General features: G+C 40.4%; 1 protein-coding gene across 1 annotated transcript in view; it reads left to right on the forward strand.

The window, feature by feature from the left end:
• Window positions 1–1,177: 1,177 nt before the first annotated feature.
• The window catches only part of LOC110489881 (cadherin-7), a 114,887-nt gene continuing 95,948 nt past the window's right edge, over window positions 1,178–20,116 (forward strand). The window contains exons 1-2 of the mRNA XM_036944147.2: window positions 1,178–1,609; window positions 9,911–10,511. Coding sequence (XP_036800042.2) covers window positions 10,266–10,511 — 246 coding nt within the window. The 5' untranslated portion in view covers window positions 1,178–1,609; window positions 9,911–10,265. The remainder of the gene's footprint in view (window positions 1,610–9,910; window positions 10,512–20,116) is intronic.

Consider the following 20,116-nt stretch of genomic DNA (forward strand, 5'->3'; position numbering starts at 1 on the left):
ACACCAAATATCAGTTAGTATACTGTAATGTATAATTACATATTTACTATTTGCAATTGCTGACTTGTTTTTTCCCCATTACAATTCAACAATGAGGTACTCTTTTGCTGCATATTCACTGCAGCATACTGCAAATTGTAGAAATTGTGGTATCAATGGCTCATAAACATTTACAAATGAAATGTATATAGGAAACATCTCAGATTGGTAGCAGGTCTTAAACCTTTAATTGTTGAATATTTAACCATGTCCATTTAATCAGATTTCTCCTGTAATCACGGACAGTTTGGAAGCTTTTGTTTAGGCCTCTAGAAGTACAAGTGATATAAAAATACCTAGTATTCATTAATAATCTGTTATGTACACATGCCTAGCAGCCAATCCCTTGTAAAAACAAACTATTACTGCTTAATAGTCACTTTTACAGTCTTGTACTGTGCTTCATTGCATTTCAATTATTGTAATTTATTGGAAGCTGTCATCAAAATACTGGGGATATCTCAGTAAGGTACTGGCATTATCCAGAGATAGTCAGAGATACAGTATATCATAAGATATCTTGTTGTAATTAGAATTGTTTTGAAGACCAGTGTACAACAACATGTTCAGCAGGCTAATGGGTACAGAAACGTTTTACTTGCTATGGCTGTTTTTTTTAATCAAACTTGGTTGAATGCATCAACTAGTAAGTTGCACCCTCTAAATAACACAAATGTAGGCCTAAATGTAAATATCAAAATTAAAACTTGCAAAGAACACTAAGTAATATGTCACTGGATAATTAAAGTTAAATGCTGCAATTGTAATTGGTACAGTAAATTAGGTTACACTAACTGACTTGGTACTGTATATAAGACTACAGTAACAGTTCGGTACCATGACATGATTACAGTCGCTGTACTGTAAATCATTTTGTTTGGTCTGGTAGTCTTGCCCCAGTTCACGCCTGTCATTGTACCTTGCGCCTGTTTGTGGGAGTACCCCAAACCCTACGCAGCTGGCTGGGGAATCTCCAACTGAGCCAGCTCTGGTGCAGCCAGAGAGAAGGAGAGGACCATCTGAATAATTTTCAGTCAGCGAAGGCACATTCGTCTGTTTGCACGTGTGTGTGTGTGTGTGTGTGTGTGAGAGTGTGTGAGAGAGAGAGAGAGAGAGAGAGAGAGAGAGAGAGAGAGAGAGAGAGAGAGAGAGAGAGAGAGAGAGAGAGAGAGAGGGGGGAGGGAGAGAGAGAGAGGGGGGGGGGAGAGGGAAAGAGAGAGGGGGAGGGAGAGGAGAGGGAAAGAGAGAGATAGGGATGGAGAGGAGAGGGAAAGAGAGAGAGAGGGAGGGAGAGGAGAGGGAAAGAGAGAGAGGGAGGGAGAGGAGCGGGAAAGAGAGAGAGGGAGACGGAGATGGAAAGGGAGGGGATTCGGGGATCGGAGTTCCTGCGCTGCATCTCTTCTACGGTTCACCAATGCGCGTTGTGGTAGAGTTATTCTATTCACCTGTGCACGATCAGGAATACGTTTGTATTACAAACTTTTCATATATTTTTTGTCATCATCACCTCTAGTGGTAGCCAACACGGAAAGAGCTAAACTTTTATAACTTACGACCTAACCAATACGAGGTAAGTTTTATCGAATAATTGAAGTGAGTAAATTCAAACCTATGTTTCGTGCATTTCCACCAGAGTTGTTGCTTGCAGCAGTTGAGAACGATTCCACTGGGACACGAAGTTGGCGTATGGTTAATTCATGACATTAAATTATATTTCGCTAATTCTGTCATCAGTATGCAGTGGACACAGCTTTCCTGCAGCGGCTGTTCATTGATATGTTTGTTGACCAAGGGTTTTGTGGTGAATGGTGCGTCATGGACATTTTAATGCCAAACATTTTTAACATTCGATTGAGATATCTCGCTTCCCCCGTTGCTGTCTCATTTCTCTCAACACAGTTGGAGGTGAGCGCTATAAGTGTCAGACCTATTTATGATATGCTATGGGATGTTCTTAGTCTCTAGCCTTCAGTTTAATGTTGGCTTAATGTAGCTATGAATGATGCGACGCTCCATTTTGGCACCGATTTTGGAACATGCATGCGCGTTGTTGTTTCAAAATAACTTTATTTGTGAAGACTATTGTATGTGCACATTTAGCAGATTCATGTTAGGATTTGTTTTGTGAACGTATGGTCTTTGAATATGAATAGCATGCCAGGAACTACAGTATGTATACCGTGGTCACTTATGGGGTATTTGACGGAATGTACATTATAATAGAAAAGATAATAACAAAGTTCTAACAATTAAAGCTATCAACCTGCTTTTCGTGGCAGTGTCTGGAATGAGAAATAAACACGTGAACATTAAAACTTATCAAGCATGAAATGCATCCTACTAATTCATCAAATGAAAAGTTATGATTGGCATGCAGACCATGATGACAACAACGTATTGGTCGTTTGTCACTGCACAGTCGATACACCGACGTACACCGTATGGTACTTTATAATATGGTAGATGGGATACGCAGAGCAAACTGCATAACGCACGGACGATTCTGCCAGACTTCTCCTAGACCTTGCTAAGGTGGGGACTGATTAGGGTTATTTTTATGGTGTGTGTTCCACATGATATTCATACTTTAGATGTCATATTCATCTATATTCTTTTCAGGTTCTCCACACTGTAATTTAGGAAATTCTCATTCAATACAGGAGCGAATTAATAAGCAATGCTTTCATCATTTGAAAAATGAATTTCAATTATTAATGTTGCTTGAGATTGGATTTGTTTTATTGCTATGAATCAGCCATTTTCTTGCACAACACAAATCAATCAGCTAATTTTAATTGGAGTGATGCAATTAATCAATTTGTTCTCTAATCAAATTGACTTTAGAAAAGTTTGTCTGTTTTTGCAGGTTGATACATTTTGCTATTCAGAAGACTGATTCATTCATTCCAGCCTCTAATTAGGTCTGCCGAGATAGTTTTCACAAAACAAGCCTATGCTTTCTTAGGTTTGTGGCCCCTCCCCATCTCACACAGTAATACTAATTTGGACTCCTTACAGTGTGTCTACCCCACTATGGAGAAGTACTCTTACACTCTCCTTCTGTGATGGTACATATTACAAACCTATAACCCACCCCATTAGATGGATTGCTTTGGCTATACTAAGGCTAAGAGGTGTGGAGCGAAGCAATTGGAGGCTGATGCTTCGTAAAACCCATAGAGATTTGAAAGGCTATCTGCTCTCAGCCACTGGCAGGCTTACATCAATGAAAAGTCCTTACATTTCCTAGAAAAACACTTTTATGTGACCAAGTCACTGAATCACCTACATACAGTATCACGATTGTCCCATATGAGACCTATATTATGGGTATTTTTTAGGTACAGCCTCCTTTACTACTAATGTTGACAACTATCCTGTATTAAATCAAAGATAGTTGGGAACAGATTTTCAATGTTTCAATACCATGGCATAGGGTTTATGAACTGATATACAAAACAACAATTGATGCATCAAATCATTCTTTACAATTTAAGCTATTATATGAAATTCTCGCTACAAAAATAGTGCTCAGTGTTTGGGGTATTGAACAGTCAGACCGGTGCAGACTCTGCCACGAGGAAACAGAATCATTAGAGGATCTCTTATGGTACTGTCCATTAGTGGATTGTTTTTGGAGTCAAGTCCAGGAATGGTTGATATGCTATAATATCAGGGTGTGGTTGGACCAGCAAACAGTATTGCTGGGGGATTTGAAGGACCACGGTCATTCAATAGTAAATATCATTGTACTCTTGGGTTAACATTTTATTTTCCAGGCAATTTCGGCAGAAATGTTGCAGATGGGGAGGTTCAAGTCCTTAGTGAGACACCATGGGAGAATGGAAGGATGTATTGTGAGAGGAAATTGTAGAATGATTATTTACTGGGAAGATGGAAGATCTGTGGCTGTCTGAAGTAAATATATACACAAACGTACAGTATAAATGTTTGAGGTCCTCCAATCAGGGGTGAGGGTGGGGATAGGATTATTGTATGTTTTGCGTTTCGCTATTCATACTGAACCAAAATATAAAAGCAACATGCAACAATTTCAAAGATTTTACTGAGTTACAGGTCATATGAGGAAATCAGTAAATTGAAAAAAATTAATTCAGCCTTAATCTATGCATTTCACATGACTGGGAATACAGATATGCATCTTTTTGTCACAGATACCTTAAATATAATGAGCCTCACAATGGGCCTCAGGATCTTGTCACGGTATTTTTGTGCATTCAAATTGCTATCGATAAAATGCAGTTGTGTTCGTTGTCCGTAGCCGATGCCTGCCCATACCGCAATCCCACCGCCACCATGGGGTATTCTGTTTACAACGATGACATCAGCAAACCGCTCACTCACAAGACGCCAGGCACATGGTCTGCTGTTGCGAGGCCGGTTGGATGTTCTGTCAAATTCTCTAAAACCCCATTGGAGGCAGCTTATGGTAGAGAAATTAACATTGAATTGACAGGAAACAGCTCTGGTGGATATTCTTGCAGTCAACATGCCAATTGCACGCTCCATCAAAACCTTTCACATCTGTGTCATTGTGTTATGTGACAGAACGCTACATTTTAGAGTGGCCTTTTATTGTCCCCAGCGCAAGGTGTACCTGTGTAATGATCATGCTGTTGAATCAGCTTCTTGATATGCCACACCTGTTAGGTGGATGGATTATCTTGGCAGACAAATGCTTACTAATAGGGCTGTAAACAAATTTGTACACTAAATGTAAGAGAAATAAGCTTTACATGTTGTGTTTATATTTGTGTTCAGTGTATGTTTTGGTTTCATGCTGTGAGCAGGGTGTGTGCTGGACCTGGTAGTTATGGGTGAGCTCGCTTCCATAGGGGCTTGGTTCTTCCCGCCCTTGGAAAATCGCTTTGGCCCAGGGCATTGCCAGCGTCTCGGGGCCTGTAATCAAACCCACAAATGCTGATGCTCCAGGTACTCAAATAGTTGAAAGAAAGCCAGTTTTATTGCTTCTTTAATCAGAACACAGTTTTCAGCTGTGCTAACATAATTGCAAAATAGTTTTCTAATGATCAATTAGCCTTATAAAATGATAAACTTGAATTAGCTAACACAACGTGCCAATGGAACACAGGAGTGATGGTTGCTGATAACGGGCCTCTGTACGCCTATGTAGCTATTCCATAAAAAATCTGCCATTTCCAGCTACAATAGTCATTTACAACATTAACAATGTCTACACTGTATTTTTGATAAATGTTATGTTATTTTGATGGACAACATTTTTTGCTTTTCTTTCATAAACAAGGACATTTCTAAGTGACCCCAAACTTTTGAACAGTAGTATATATAGACGCTCCAAATGGTCCTCCACACTGAACCCTTTCTGTGGGTTGTCTCACTTGGTTACACTCTTAGAAAAAAATATTAATATAGGAGGGGTAGGATTCTACCAAGAACCTATAGATGGGTCTGTTATGCAGTGTTTATCACTAGACCCTTACAGTCCATTCTATGATAATTGGTGATTGTGATTTGCCATTGTGTGATCGGAGTGCTGCAGTGCCACTTGTTCCCTCAAAATTCACAGTGACTTGGTTGAATATTGCTCCAAATCAGCTATAGAAAAACAAGCATCTCTACTGTATCAGGATTATAAGATTCTGTTATTCCGTGAATAGGGATTTGTCTCAGTGGTTTCTTTGAACCCCCTCTCTCTGTTTGCATATCAGAAAGCCAGTGCCCATACTAACCTTACTGAGCTTATACGAGCCCATAGCAATCAGACAAGAGGTCCAAGACAGAGTAGTGAAATGCAAGTGTTTACAGATTAGAACTAACACAGACAACTGGCCAGTATTGACTTTTCAGTGTTACATTTCTAGTGTTGATTCACCATGGTGTTTACACTTGCATGTGTTGGTGTTAATGAGCATAGTTATTGTTTTACACTGTGGTGAGTAAAACAGTCCCATCAAAACCACGAGCATCATTATCATGTTTCCCAGAATGCTCTACTGCGGATAGGTTATTTTTCTAAACTAATCCAATCAGTTAGTTCGATTTATTGCAACCTGTTACCGAAATTGTTGTTCCAGATTAAGTGGTTTAGGTAGTCTCCATTTTCAATTTCCATTGTCCTGGCAGTCATTCTGAATGCAGATGAATAAAAATACAAACTGTTGGCAATCCTAAATCTGTCTGGATTCCAATCGGAATTATGCATTCATTTTGCAAGTCAGCATAATGTGACATTCAGGTCGGATGTGGTCTATAAACCAGGAGATTCCTGACACCGCTGTGTTAGGGGACACCAAAATAAGACCTTGTAATATGTAACGTATATTGTCATAGTTTAAAAAAAGTATAACATTTGCCTAAGGACTCGCTTGGTGAAGTACAGTCATGGTTGGTAACTCTATTATGGTCAGTGCAATCCAGATCCATGGGACGTCCCTACTCTTAACCCCAACCCAACCTTGTTACCCTTAAAGTTACCTTAACCATAACCTTAACCATTTTACATTTTAACTTCAATGGGGTAGGGAAGTCCCAAGGATCCCGGATAGCACGGACCACTCTAAAAGTCACAAACATTTTTAAAGGACCCTGGGAAATATGCAAATGAGAATTTACCCCATACACCATTTCATTATATTTCACTCCTTTGTAGATGGAAATTGTGTGATTTTTTTACCCCACAGTAGAGCAAGTGCATTTTATATTTAATTCCAGATCAGAGTGAAATACTAATTAGTTCACTCCAGTGCATAGTGAAATGCCTATTGCTGTACTCCAGTTTATAGTGAAATCCTTAATATTTCACTCCTGTGTATTGTGAATTTCGCACAGCCAGTGTACATTTTCTACTCAGTATAGGGTTACAGAAACACTGTCTAAATGTTAACATTTTAACACTTTTGAAAGTGTTAAATTCACTCTGTTAAGAGCGGATGCATACTGCATACACACAGCAAACGTGTTATAATTAACACTACAGGGAGTAAGTTTAACACTTCCAATTTTGCTGTGTATTTGTTGTGCCCCGGTAGACACTGTGAAATCTACAAGCTATACGAAAGGGTGGAAATTAGTGATTGGTTACTAAGCGCTCTTAATCCCATTGTGAGGCGGGCAAATGGGATTAGAGACCTCAGAGAGAGAGAGAAAGAGAGAGAGAGACCGAGACCCTTGGTACATGATGCAGATGAAAATGTACTTCTCACTGTATCTCCAAAACTCTAATTTCTCCCTTATACTACTGGTATTTTAAACCAGCTGAACACCTTCCAAGTCAGCGATATGTAAGGTGATGCTTTTTGTTATATCCTTTTGTTAAATCCTCAAGTGCAAATGGTGGAAGGACAACTTCATTCTTCAAGCAAAACAAAACAGATATTTCTCCTGTACACTGAAGGTTGTAAACATCTGCTCTTCCTCTCTCCATCCCTCTCTCTCTTGCTCCTTCTGTTTCTTATTGATGCATATAGCATCAGTGAGCTCTTGACTCTCACTACAATTCATTCCCAGTTCCGTTCTGTGGGGCTCTGGGTTAAGCACAATAAGAAGCATTAATTTGTCTGCTCGCCTCAGCCTGACCCTGCACTGGGCAGATCCTCTCCAACACAATGCCACAGTCTCAACCTGCCTGCCTCTGCCTCTACGGCTCTCTTGGTTCTCTCTGCCCTCCAGCCAGATCTGTTCCACTTTCTACCACTACCTGCCATTAAATCGGATGCAGGAACTTTGCATTTACTTTCTCCCTGTGTGTGTGTGTGTGCGTGTGTGTGTGTGTGTGTGTGTGTGTGTGTGTGTGTGTGTGTGTGTGTGTGTGTGTGTGTGTGCGTGTGTGTGTGTATTCCATTCCGTACATCATTAGGCTTTTCACATTCAGGACACAAACAGGTCACCTTGAGATGTTTGTCTGTTGGCGGGTCAAGTGGGACCCAGGGGATCCTGAGTGGCGCAGCAGTCTAAGGCACTGCATCGCAGTGCTAGAGGTGTCACAACAGACCTGGGTTCAATCCCAGGCTGTATCACGACCAGCTGTGACCAGGAGTCCCATAGGGCAGTACACAATTGGCCCAGTGTTGTCTGGGGTAGGCTGTCATTGTAAATAAGAATTTGTACTTAACTTACTTAAAAAAGTGGTTCTTGGGAGTTTCTTAGAAGTGAGCAATGGTTCTATGGAGCACCATTTCTACTCAAAGATTCCTTTCTCTTGGAAAGGGTTCTTTGCAGTCTGAATGGTTGCAAAGAACCTTCTTGCTAGAGGATGTCTCCACTGAAACAAACATTGATGTCGCTAAATAAGAGTTGGCAGCAATTTCATCTAATTAATCTTCTCCTTCTATTCTTTATCTCAGTTTATACCAGGTTTGCGCAGGACTAGCATAACCGTGTGAAGGTGGAAACAGGCTGATTTAAATTCTGTGAAGTATAACTGCTCTTTTTGCCTCCTGAAATAAAGCCGCAGCTATGTAATGAAAACACTTCTGAAGCAGTGCATGATACCATCATTTATCTCTATGTGTTAATTACCAGCACTTGATAATGACTTCGTTAAGGCACGAGTGGAGCGGAGCAAATGACTTCCAACAGGATGTGGTGTTAGCTGTTTTTATTTAGCTCCCGGGGAGGAAGAGGAGAAAACACAATGAGTGCTAGAGACTGTGTGGGAAGAGAGAGGACATTGCATGCCAAGGTAATTATCTCCATTGGCCAAGGCATCTGCCTATAGTCTATAGGAGGAGAGAAAAAGACAGGTCAGAGAGGAAACAGATGTATGCATGGTCAAGAGTCTCGGTTTCTGTTTCTTAAGAGCTTGCTTTCAGTTTCAGTAGTCCTCTTGGGATTTTTGTGAGTTTTCTTCTGGCTGACTTGAATTGGTAAGTCAAGTGATATTTGGTCATGTACCTAGTGAATGGATTGACTTTTGAGTGTTTTCACACTGTCATTACATTATTTGATGGCTAAGCCTGCTCAGCTCTCAACTAGATAACAAGTCACAGCATACTGCTCAGGTAATTTTCCAATGGTGGTGTCGCTGGGATGTGGTGTGATATATGCTTAGACAACAGTCGATCATAATAAGCCTATTTCACTACTTCCACTAGTTCCTAATGGCATGACTGGTCGTTGGTAGTCAATCCCATGCAGCAGCATGATGGTGACTGAGTGACTGAGGCAGAGATCGCGTTGCATGCTCATACGGCGCTCCGTAGTCCTCACACACACAAACTGCTGGGAGTAGAGGTCAGAACACGAACCGGTCCGTCATGTTGCTGACAGCTCAGATTTATTTTTAATCTTGTGGATGAGGGCTTGCCAAACAGATCAGGTGCCTTGTTAGTGTTGTGTGGAGAGCCATAGCGGTATTACTTTGTGCCCTTCTACAAAGAAAATGTGACAAAATAACGACCTTGGAAAAGGTAAATCTGCAGTAATGTGAATTCAGCACGAAAGAAGGCTGAACGACACTTAATTGTTATTCCTACCGCCCACATTTTTTATCCCTGTATGTGGAAATCACTTTTCTTGTGTACATAGATAAGCCAGGTCATTTTGCTCCAATATTCTTGTTAACATTTGACCTCTCTCAATCTGGGTTTAGTTGGGAATGGGATTATACAGTGTAGGTTAGTACGTAGAACTTTATGGGCCCTTGAAGGATACTATGTTAATTGTATTTACCATATTTACTGTCTATTCATTTTTGTTCGATTTCTTTATCAGTGGTTGAAAAATGTAATTATCATTGCATCAGCAAGCACATTACTTAGTGTCTAAAGTGACTGCGGTCACTGAGGCAATTTCGCTGATGGCAGTTTCTCTCTCTCTCTCTCTCTCTCTCTCTCTCTCTCTCTCTCTCCTCATCCCTTTGTTCTGATAGGTGCCAATTACTCCACCCCTGTGGTGAAGAAGCAAGCTTCCCCGTCGCCATTGACCCTCAATCTACCCCCAATGTCAACCCTCTATCTCCAAAGTGGAGGGAATTACCACAGCTTTTGTCTACAATCAAGACCAATGAACAGCAGCACCACTCCAATACCCAGAGCTTGACTTTTTCCTTTTTCTTCAATCCAAGTACTCTCTTCTTCAGGGTTGTATCCACGGTCTTCTTCTTTTTCTTTCTGGCAAAACATTGGGTCAGGAGGACAGTGGGATTAGGCCCTGAGGGTTTTATCATTTCTCTGCTGTGTGATTTTTCTCTCTCCTGGGCTTGTTGCTTGTTGGAGGGGGCCTAAATGAGGTGGTGTGGCTCAGGAAGTGTGTGGAGAGCAGGTGCTCTCCTGGCTCTGCTGCTTCCCCTCTGGGAGCTGGGCTGCTGGGGGTTGATCTCCGCCTCTGGGGCCTCTGGGACACAGAACCAGGCCCAGCACACTGCTGGAGGCCCATGGGAGCTGCTTCGCAGGCACAAACGCAGCTGGGTATGGAACCAATTCTTTGTCCTGGAGGAGTACACAGGTGAAGAACCGCTGTATGTTGGCAAGGTAAGTGTTTGCAGTTCATGTGTATTTATATAGCAGTTTGAATGAGAAACAAACAATATATATTGTTTAACTGTACCATATTTTTAGAGAATAAGAATTTACAAGATTTCATCACTCTGATCACTAGGAAAACATGTATAATACATCAAAATAAGTCACTCTAATTGCTTATATGTTTTGTTAAACACATCCATATCTATTTATAGAATTTGTCATTTTAAGCTCATGTTTCAGTCATGTGTTGCTTGTCTCTCAAGTTTATTGCATTCCACACAGGTTGAAAAAAATAAACATAATTTTTTCAATAATTAGAGTAAGTGATCATTTGAACCATTAATCACACAATGCTGTTTTTTAAACGTTTTAATTATATATTCACTCTCTCTTTTAAACTGTATTAGAGTATCAGCAACTCACAACAGTTGCCAGTAACCACAGCTCATTTCAGCACCACATTTAAGCAGACAGCTCCCTCTCAGTGACGGCCTGAGCTCAAATTGGGCAGATGGGCCTCATTTGCATTTCCTGGATTTCTGTTTTCTTGAGGAATTTCGTGGTCTTATAATCAAATCAGGTTTCAGCTTTCCGCTCATCTGCAGGATAATTGCTCAGGTCTGCATGTGTTTGCAGGCTCTGCACTCACAAACACACTTCCTGACAGTCTCTGAACTAGATAAGTGGTTCCAGCAGCAGGAATTAGGATAGTTGTGACTCTCCCATTATCTCCCATTGAGTGCTGGAGTAATGTTATGGATAGGAAGCCAAATCACAATGTGTATCCTTAGTGTCAGTGAAACCTTTATGTAGTACACTGCATATACTGGCCTCAGTGATTATGTGTATTTACTATGGTTGTGTTATGCATTTTATTGTTCTTTATTTGTAGTCTTTGTTAGTCATTTTATTGTTTTCTTTGCACAATGTTGACCTTTTAAAGTTGGAATGAGAGCGGTGCAGAAGGTCAATCTGGGCCACTGAGTTGAACCTGAGATTTGTGTATGTGAAGTCAAAGTTCCTTCTCTGACTCGTACAACTCCAGTACGATAAAGTTAAGTGGATAAAAGCACCTTTTTCATTGCCCTCCAAGCACTCGGTCAGGCTTGTACACTGTAGAAATAGTAGCATCAAAACACAAATAAATAAACTAAACACACTAAATAATGATTGAGGATAAGGGCCTATGGAGAATATTTTTTTTGTGGAATTACACTTTATGCTTTGTTTAGAAAGATAAGAAACAGGAGGAGACGGAGGAGTCAAAGTGGGACAGGCAGAAGCTGGAATTGAACCCCTGACTTCCGGGGCAGTAAAATGGTACATTTCATTGCAGTCTCATTGGAATATTACCCACTCAACAACACAGCCACACTGTAAACATAAATTCTGGGGTAAATTTAAATTGACAAAAAAAACAAAAAAACATACTTAATAAAAAATGTAACCTTTAATTAACTAGGCAAGTCAGTTAAGGATAAATTATTATTTAGAATGATGGCCTACGCCGGCCAAACCTGGACGACGCTGGGCCAATTGTGCGCCCCCCTATGGGACTCCCAATTACAGCCAACTGTGATACAGCCGGGAATCGAACCAGTGCGCCCCCCTATGGGACTACCAATTACAGCCGACTGTGATACAACCTGGAATCGAACCAGGGTGTATGTAGTGATGCCTCTAGCACTGAGATATAGTGTCTTAGATCACTGCACCACTCAGGAGCCCAACAAACTGTTAATTTCATTCCTTTTCCGGTAATGCTCCCAGTTCCTGGTAAGGTGTTACACACTTAAGTATTGTTACAACACACCATGTAATGTTTCAAATCATCTCAGGATGATGTGTTTCAATACTCCAGCAAGAAGGTTTTGTCTCCTTCGCAATGGTGGCAGTTCAGTTGCCACCAGTTTTGGTTTTACAAAACACTTCATTTTAACACTACAGTGTCAACGGAGACAAGGTCCACAGCTTTTAATAGGAAGCTTTTGTAGGTATTTAAGAAGCATGGGCAATTATTCATCCATTTTAGTCATCTTTCAGGATAGAAGAGGATCTGAGATTTTTGCCTTATGCCTGGTAGCCTCCCAAACCTTAACTTCTCACCCCCTCGCATGGCAGACCAATCAGATCTGTTGATTCCTAGAGGTGATGCATGTTGCCCAGGAGCAAAAGGGACTGTCACGTTAGGTGTCATGACACTGTTTCTGACATGACAGGAAGTTCTAACCTCGTGGCTGAGGTCAGAACTTTGCGTTCATTTGTTTTTTTGTTTTATGGACTTCAAGTGAGAACCTAAGTGAATGTTATCATAAAACATGTATATATTTAATGCAATATCATAGGAATTTCATAAGGCCTTAGTTTGAGTGCCTAGTTTTCCCCTAATATAGGGGCCTGAAACTCATACACGTCACTTTGAACCAAAACCAAGCCCGTCATTATCATATTTCCAAGCATGCTCTACTGCAGGTTGATTTCTATCTTTTTTTAATGTGTTTTTGCTTGTACATTGATTGTTACATCTTATGCTAAACAAGATAAATAACATACATTTTTCTAAACTAATCCAATCTGTTAGTTAGAATTGTTTTTAACCCGTTTCTGAAATGGTTGTTCCAGTTTGAATGGTTTATGTAGTATCCTCACAATGTTCATAACTCTGGCAGGCATTCTGAATTCAAGTTGTAGGTGAAGAAGAGCTTCAACTGTTTGAGAGCCAACTCTGGGTGGATTCCAATAGGATTTACACATCACTTTGCAAGCCAGCAAAATATGACTTGCAGGTAGGGTTGCAAAATTCTGGGAGCTTTCCTGAAATTCCCAGGTTTCCCAGAACTCCCAGGTGGAAGATATCTCGAATCCGGAGTCCTTCAACCAGGATATCTGGGTATTTTGGATAAATTACTGGAATTTTGCATTTACTTGATGTGACCTGTAAATAATCAGTGTGCGATATTGTCATACATTTAATTTTAACATCTTGAGTGTAGGGGGCAGTATTTTGATGTTTGGATGAAAAACGTACCCAAATGAAACTGCCTATTTCTCAGGCCCAGAATCTAGAATATGCATATAATCAGATTAGTCAGATTGGGATAGAAAACACTCTAAAGTTGCCAAAACTGTCAAAATATTGTCTGTGAGTATAACAGAACTGATATTGCAGGCAAAAACCTGAGGAAAATCCAACCCGGAAGTGTTGTTTTTCCTGAAATCTCTCTGTTCCATAGCCTGCCTTCGCTCCATTTAAAGGGATATCAACCAGATTCCTTTTCCTATGGCTTCCCCATGGTGTGAACAGTCTTTAGACATAGTTTGAGGCTTTTATTTTGAAAAATGAGCGAGAAAGATCACATCACGTCATTGTATGGCTGGGGGCCAGCAGCGTTTTGCATGCGCAACAGCTTGGAGCAGACATTTCTCTCTCTCCTATTGAAGAAGCTACAGTCCCGGTTGAAATATTATTGATTATATATTGTAAAAACAACCTGAAGATTGATTATAAAAAACGTTTGACATGTTTCTACAAACATTATGGATACTATTTGGAATTTTTGTCTGCGATGTAGTGACCGCTCGAGCCTGTGGATTTCTGAACATAACGCGCCAACCAAGGTATTTTGGATATAAAATAATCTTTATGGAACAAAAGGAACATTTATTGTGTAACTGGGAGTCCCGTGAGTGCAAACATCCGAAGATCATCAAAGGTAAGCGATTAATTTTATTGCTATTCTGACTTTCGTGACCAATCTACTTGGCTGCTAGCTGTTTGTAATATTTTGTCTACTGAGAGAGATGTCCTTACATAAACGCTTGGTCTGCTTTCGCCGAAAAGCTTTATTGAAATCTGGATTAACAACAAGCTAAACTGTGGTTTGCACTTGTGATTTCATGAAAATTCAATATTTTTAGTAATTTTATTTGAATTTGGCGCTCTGCAATTCAGCGGATGTTGACGAAAATGATCCCACTAACGGGATGGGTGCATCAAGAAGTAACATTCACAAAGAAACTTACTTTTTGAAGTCCTCAGGATTGGAAAGGAATGAATTCAACAACCATGTATCTGTCACAAAAATTATAGTTATGGTTGGTAACTCTAGAATTCACTCAAAAAGCAAGGCACTCTGGGAAATATTTGAATAGGTTTTACACTAAGTAGTGTATTAAGTTAACACTGGTTCCAGTGTGTATATGGTCCCACTCTTTCAGTATTGATTCAGCACTCTGTGTTATTTAATTTAAGACTGGTTCCAGTGTGTATATTGCCCACTCTTTCAGTGTTGATTTAACACTCTCATTTGCTGTGATAGTCCTCCTATTTATGTAATGAAGAAGAACTTACTGTGTCTCCATAATGATATGTATGCTTGCACTCAAAGAAACAAAGTGGCCACTACTAGATGCAACATATTTTGATTGATTGGTGGAATTGCATTTTATAAGTCTTTATGTGAATTGCCAAAATTAATAACAGTGATAATCCCAAAATAATGTAGTGTGATTTCTTGTACATAATCATCTTAATAATCATCATTTTGGACATTTCTGTACATGCAATGCTTGAGTCAGAATATCTCAACACTGGTCGGCTGTTGGTTATTACACAGTATGTCCCTCTTAATAATGATGTATACTGAGTCAATAGTGCCACTGTGCCAGCCATGGATAGCCATAATTTGGCATCTGTGTGCAAACAATCCGACAGACCCCCCTAGTTGGATCTGGTCATTTGTCTAAGCAGAAGCAGGGGGATATATGATATAATGTGGGGGAAATGGGAAGTCATCACTTTGGCCTGGCTGATCCCGCCGCTGCTGCATCTGCAGCCCTGCTTGGCTTTAATGGATTCTGTCAGATTGTGAAATTCAGAACCAAATGTCTCATTATGCCTTGGCACTGTGCCTGGGGTAAGTGCACTGGCCTAGAATCAGCTGCAGTCACAGCAAGCCGGCGAAAACATACATTAAAGACTCAAAACTACACAGCGTTGACTGAAAATTGGTGACGCATATTTAAGCAAGTGGGAATGGCGTTGTCGGAGTAGTGCTTACACTTAACAGATGCTCGGCGGTAAACATGACATAATTGCAGTGATTATGTGCGGTGATTATCGTTTTGTGCACAGGGTGTTCGAGTTACTAAATATTTGCAAGTACCAGTGTGGAGTCTGGGCTGAATTAGTGATCTAAGTAGGCATGCAATTCGGTATCACTTTTATTCCTAATTAGTTGAGTCAACTTTTATCTCTACGCTTTCATTTTGTGTCTTGTCTGTGTTTACCAGAACGTGTACAGAAATCACAGTTTCTGAGCAATTTTACAAACTTCTGAAAAACATTATACTGACTTTGTTGATGAGCTCCTACCATGGTAGTGTCCTCCTTTCCCATAGGTCTGTTCACGTTTCAGTGGCTACAGTGCTTTGCCCATCAACCCTCAGGGCAAGCAGAGCGCCCGTTCACATCAAATGGACCATCGTAGGGCACAACAGACAGGAGGACCCTTGTGCTGTGTCTAGCTTATTTTTAGAGCCTGTTTCCAGAAACTGAAAGCCTGAATAACCATCCAATTAATGGATGGACTTATTTCCCTTTTCTTCCTTTAATGGCTGCTTTCAGGGCAGTATTATGAAGCCTTTTCCCTGCCAAACACACAACTATGGGCCTTTGTCCATGTGAATGGAGAAGCGCAAGGAGAGGCAGGAGATCGGAAAACATCTGTGGATGAGCAGCTGGAAATTTGAGCTAAAGCAGACTTGTACTGAGTTCATGAAGTACAAAGTACACATGCTCTATCAACATGTAGTCTGTAACTTGAAAACAAGTGTATCTGCAACTTGGGTTTTACTGATCACCACCAATTGCGATGCGAGATGTTTTCCCCTCTTTAGTTCTTGGCTGAATCATTCCTACTCTGGTGGCAAATAAACTTCAATAACTAAGCCTATAGCGAAAGCCATTACATTTTTGAAGAAAACACACACACACACACACACACACACACACACACACACACACACACACACACACACACACACACACACACACACACACACACACACACAGGATGATACCCATGCTAGCTCCCTCATTAGCATTCTGTTAGAGGTTCCCTTTCAAATGGATTAGTGTCATAGAGCCCGGCGTCTTATGCCATGCCTCCGCTGAGGGGTCAGTCCCAATCTTATCTAATCACTATCTCCACTCATTTACCACAAACAGGGAGGAAAAGCTGGCTAGTGGAAGGGGCCGCATGCGCTAGCTAAAGAGGAGGGAAGATGAGAGAATTTGAGCTGAATTTGAGCTGGGGGGGGGGGGGGGGTCATCATATCCTAGGAACTACCCCAGGGAGAGGGCATGGGAGTGGGGGAGCTCTTCATGGAGCCTGGGGCATCTGGGAATGTTGTGGTAGTGGGGGTTTGGAAGCAACACTATGCTATGATCCAGGGAATGAAAATAGTTGATGATAGTGGTGTACCTTCTAAAGGACTAGTGGCAGAAAAATAATATTCTGTTAGTACTTTTTTTGATAGTCTTTTTTCCATAATACAGTATAAAATGCAGACACTTTCACTTCACCCTTTATTTGTGACTGATGTGTCAGTGTACACACTATAAGAAACTATTTAACTTCTCTTTGTCTTGAGAGATGGGGCAGAAGACATCGGGGCTTTAGGGGGCTGAGGCAGGTATGTCCCCTGGGGCCTGAGAGTGCAAGGTATAGAGCAGAGGATCACTGTTGACCTATCACCTTGCCATGAGAAGCATCCTTTGGGCTTGATTTTCCCACTTTATGGTACACAGCTGGTAGGGTTGCTAAGAAACAGAGGTAGAGAGAAGAGCTAAATCATTGCTGACTAGTTCCATTCTAGTTTGTTTGATGCCCCCTAGTAAAACTGTATCTTGCTCATATGAAGGGAGCCCAAGAGGGGTGGATGGTGTGTCTTGGGAATTGTTTGTTTATCATAGGTTATATTATGGTTTGAGGTATGGTTAGAGGTAGGGGATTGAGTTGTTGAAATTGTTGAAGTTCTATATTGACTTTTAGGGATCCAAACTAGTAAGACCTTGAATTTTTGATAAGGTGTCCTCAGCCTTGTGTTGAAAGTATTATACACACACACACACACACACACACACACACACACACACACACACACACACACACACACACACTGTGCCTTGTACATGGTCTTGCCTGTTATCTTCCGAAAAATTTACAATGTTGTCTCAGGGGAGACTTTGGATCAATCAACTTATAATTTTTTCCATAGCTGTTGGGCCTCAAGAAAATAAGTTATTTGAATGATTAAAATACACAAAATTGTGACAGGCAGGCTTGATTTGGTCTTATGTAGCAACATTTTAAATTGTGTTTTTTACATTGGATAAAAGTAGGGCTAGGAAGTGGTATATCATACACTGTAGAACAATGAGAAAGTAATTCTGATTTGAAAGTTGATAAACTTGTTACCCCATTTTGAGAAAATGTCCCTTGAATGTTTTAATAACCAATCTCTGTAAGGATTCACATGTGAGGCCATGTGCTAAACAGAGTGAGTTCGGTAGTGTACTAAACAACCAAAGATATCAAGACTAAAGGCTGGTTTATACTAGGTCTATTGACATGTCTGTATACAGTTGTCACAGTGACATCATGAACATTCTATAGTCGTCCGACATTAAACTTGTCGTTGTCATTTAAAAAAAATATAAACACAAAAACAACAAATCAAATCAAATGTATTTATATAGCCCTTCTTACATCAGCTGATATATCAAAGTATTTGTAAATCTAGCAAACCAGGCAACTAAAAGCCACTTTCTAAACAATGTGTTGGTTAGTTTCTAGCTTATTAGGTAGCTAGCTAGCTAACGTTAAGTTAGCTGACTAGCCAGTTCAAATAATGACCATATCATATAGCTGACCTGACATGTAGCTAAAGCTAACCAACTAGTTTCAATGTTAGCTAGCTAGCTAACATTAGGCTATTACTATCAATGGAAATGGCTCTGAGATATGAATAATATTACTACGCAAATCATACATGTAATGTTAGCTAGCGAACCAGCCCGCTAACATTAGCTAGCTAGCTAACTTGCAATGATAATTACTTTCTGACAAAATGAGAAAAGTATGATATTTGAAAATGTAGCTCGCGAGACTCTCTTTACGCGTGTATAAGGATGAACGCTTCTCCCTCCTTGTCATGGATACCTTGGTTGCCCTTAGTTTGAAGATGTAATCTGGAGACAGGTGTTCGATTCTCTCCACATATTTACAATCAAACGCCTGAATTTTCTCCACCTCCTTAGCTATCATACTCTTCTTCCAGTGGTCATTCCACTGAAAGTGGAGAGCATTAGCAACACTTTTGCAGTTATTTGTAATATTGTTAAAAAAAGCTGCATTAGAAAGGATTACCTACACATATTGAGCAGCTCATGTCATAGACAGAAGCATGCTACATGGCAGACCAATCCAAACTCATCTCTCGGGCATGCCCAGCCCATCCATTATCTCAGCCATGGCTAGCGGGAAGGTTCCTCACCTTTTCCGTGGCTAAAACAACTACGCTCGTAATTTTACAATTGTGTTTGTATTTACAAATGGCATACGTTTGTTGTTAAAGCACATGTACGTTCACATGTTCCAGAAGGCATTTCTGCCCCCCCAAAAAAACATTTTAATTTTAAAACAAAACGTTTACGTTCAAATCCCTCTCCTGTGAAGTAGTGACGCTCGACATAAGCCTCGTTTCCTGAAACGAGTCCCAATTACACTATAGCTTGAGATGGACAGGAGTCAATTTGCCCTGTCATTAGCTTTTTCCCTCTAAATAGAATTAGACAATGAATGCGAGGCGTCATTTTTCATGGAATGACTAATCAGATTACGGTATCAACATTAATTTTCAGACAAATGTCTGTTTGTAATTAAACAAGTATAATCTGGGTGTATCAAATACCGGACCAGGAAGCCATGTTGTATAATGAATGCACTTTTAAATAGAAACCATTTTGGAAATTGATCCACATCGTCAGTGAGTCTTTCAGGTATATGCTGGCAGCCTGTTACATAATATATTATCTCTTTAAAATTCACAAGTTGTGAATACTTTGCTATGGTATCGACAGTTCAGTGTTGTCTTGCTTTGATATTGCGTTGATATAAGGTCAGACTATTTCTTTCATTTCACTGTCAATACTGTAGGTGTTATTCTTGCCTCTTCAGCTTGAATTAAGTTGTGTCTTGAAGTGGTTTGTTGGAAAGAGTTTGTGTGAAGTCATCCTATTCTTGGAATGAGGCCCATTCATTTTCAGTGGGGGAGATGAGTCCATTGTCTGGCAGCGGTAAATTGTGCCCTTGGCTGCAGGAAGCTATGCAAAGCAAAGACTTTGGGATGATTCAGAAATGGATTGGGCTATGATCTAAGGTTCCTGTTGAGTTCTGTGTGACTGTTCCTGATATCCCACAGAAGGAATGTTTAAGTCGATAGATTTACTGGGTTTCTTCGGCAGGGGATAAATGCATTCACTTCTGCAGGGAATGTGTGTACACATCAAATGTGTTCCCTCCCAAAGGCCAAGGCTGTCTCATGTT

Source organism: Oncorhynchus mykiss, chromosome 15 (genome assembly GCF_057628025.1).
Source record: "Oncorhynchus mykiss isolate SJ-2025 chromosome 15, ASM5762802v1, whole genome shotgun sequence".
NCBI lineage: Eukaryota > Metazoa > Chordata > Actinopteri > Salmoniformes > Salmonidae > Oncorhynchus > Oncorhynchus mykiss.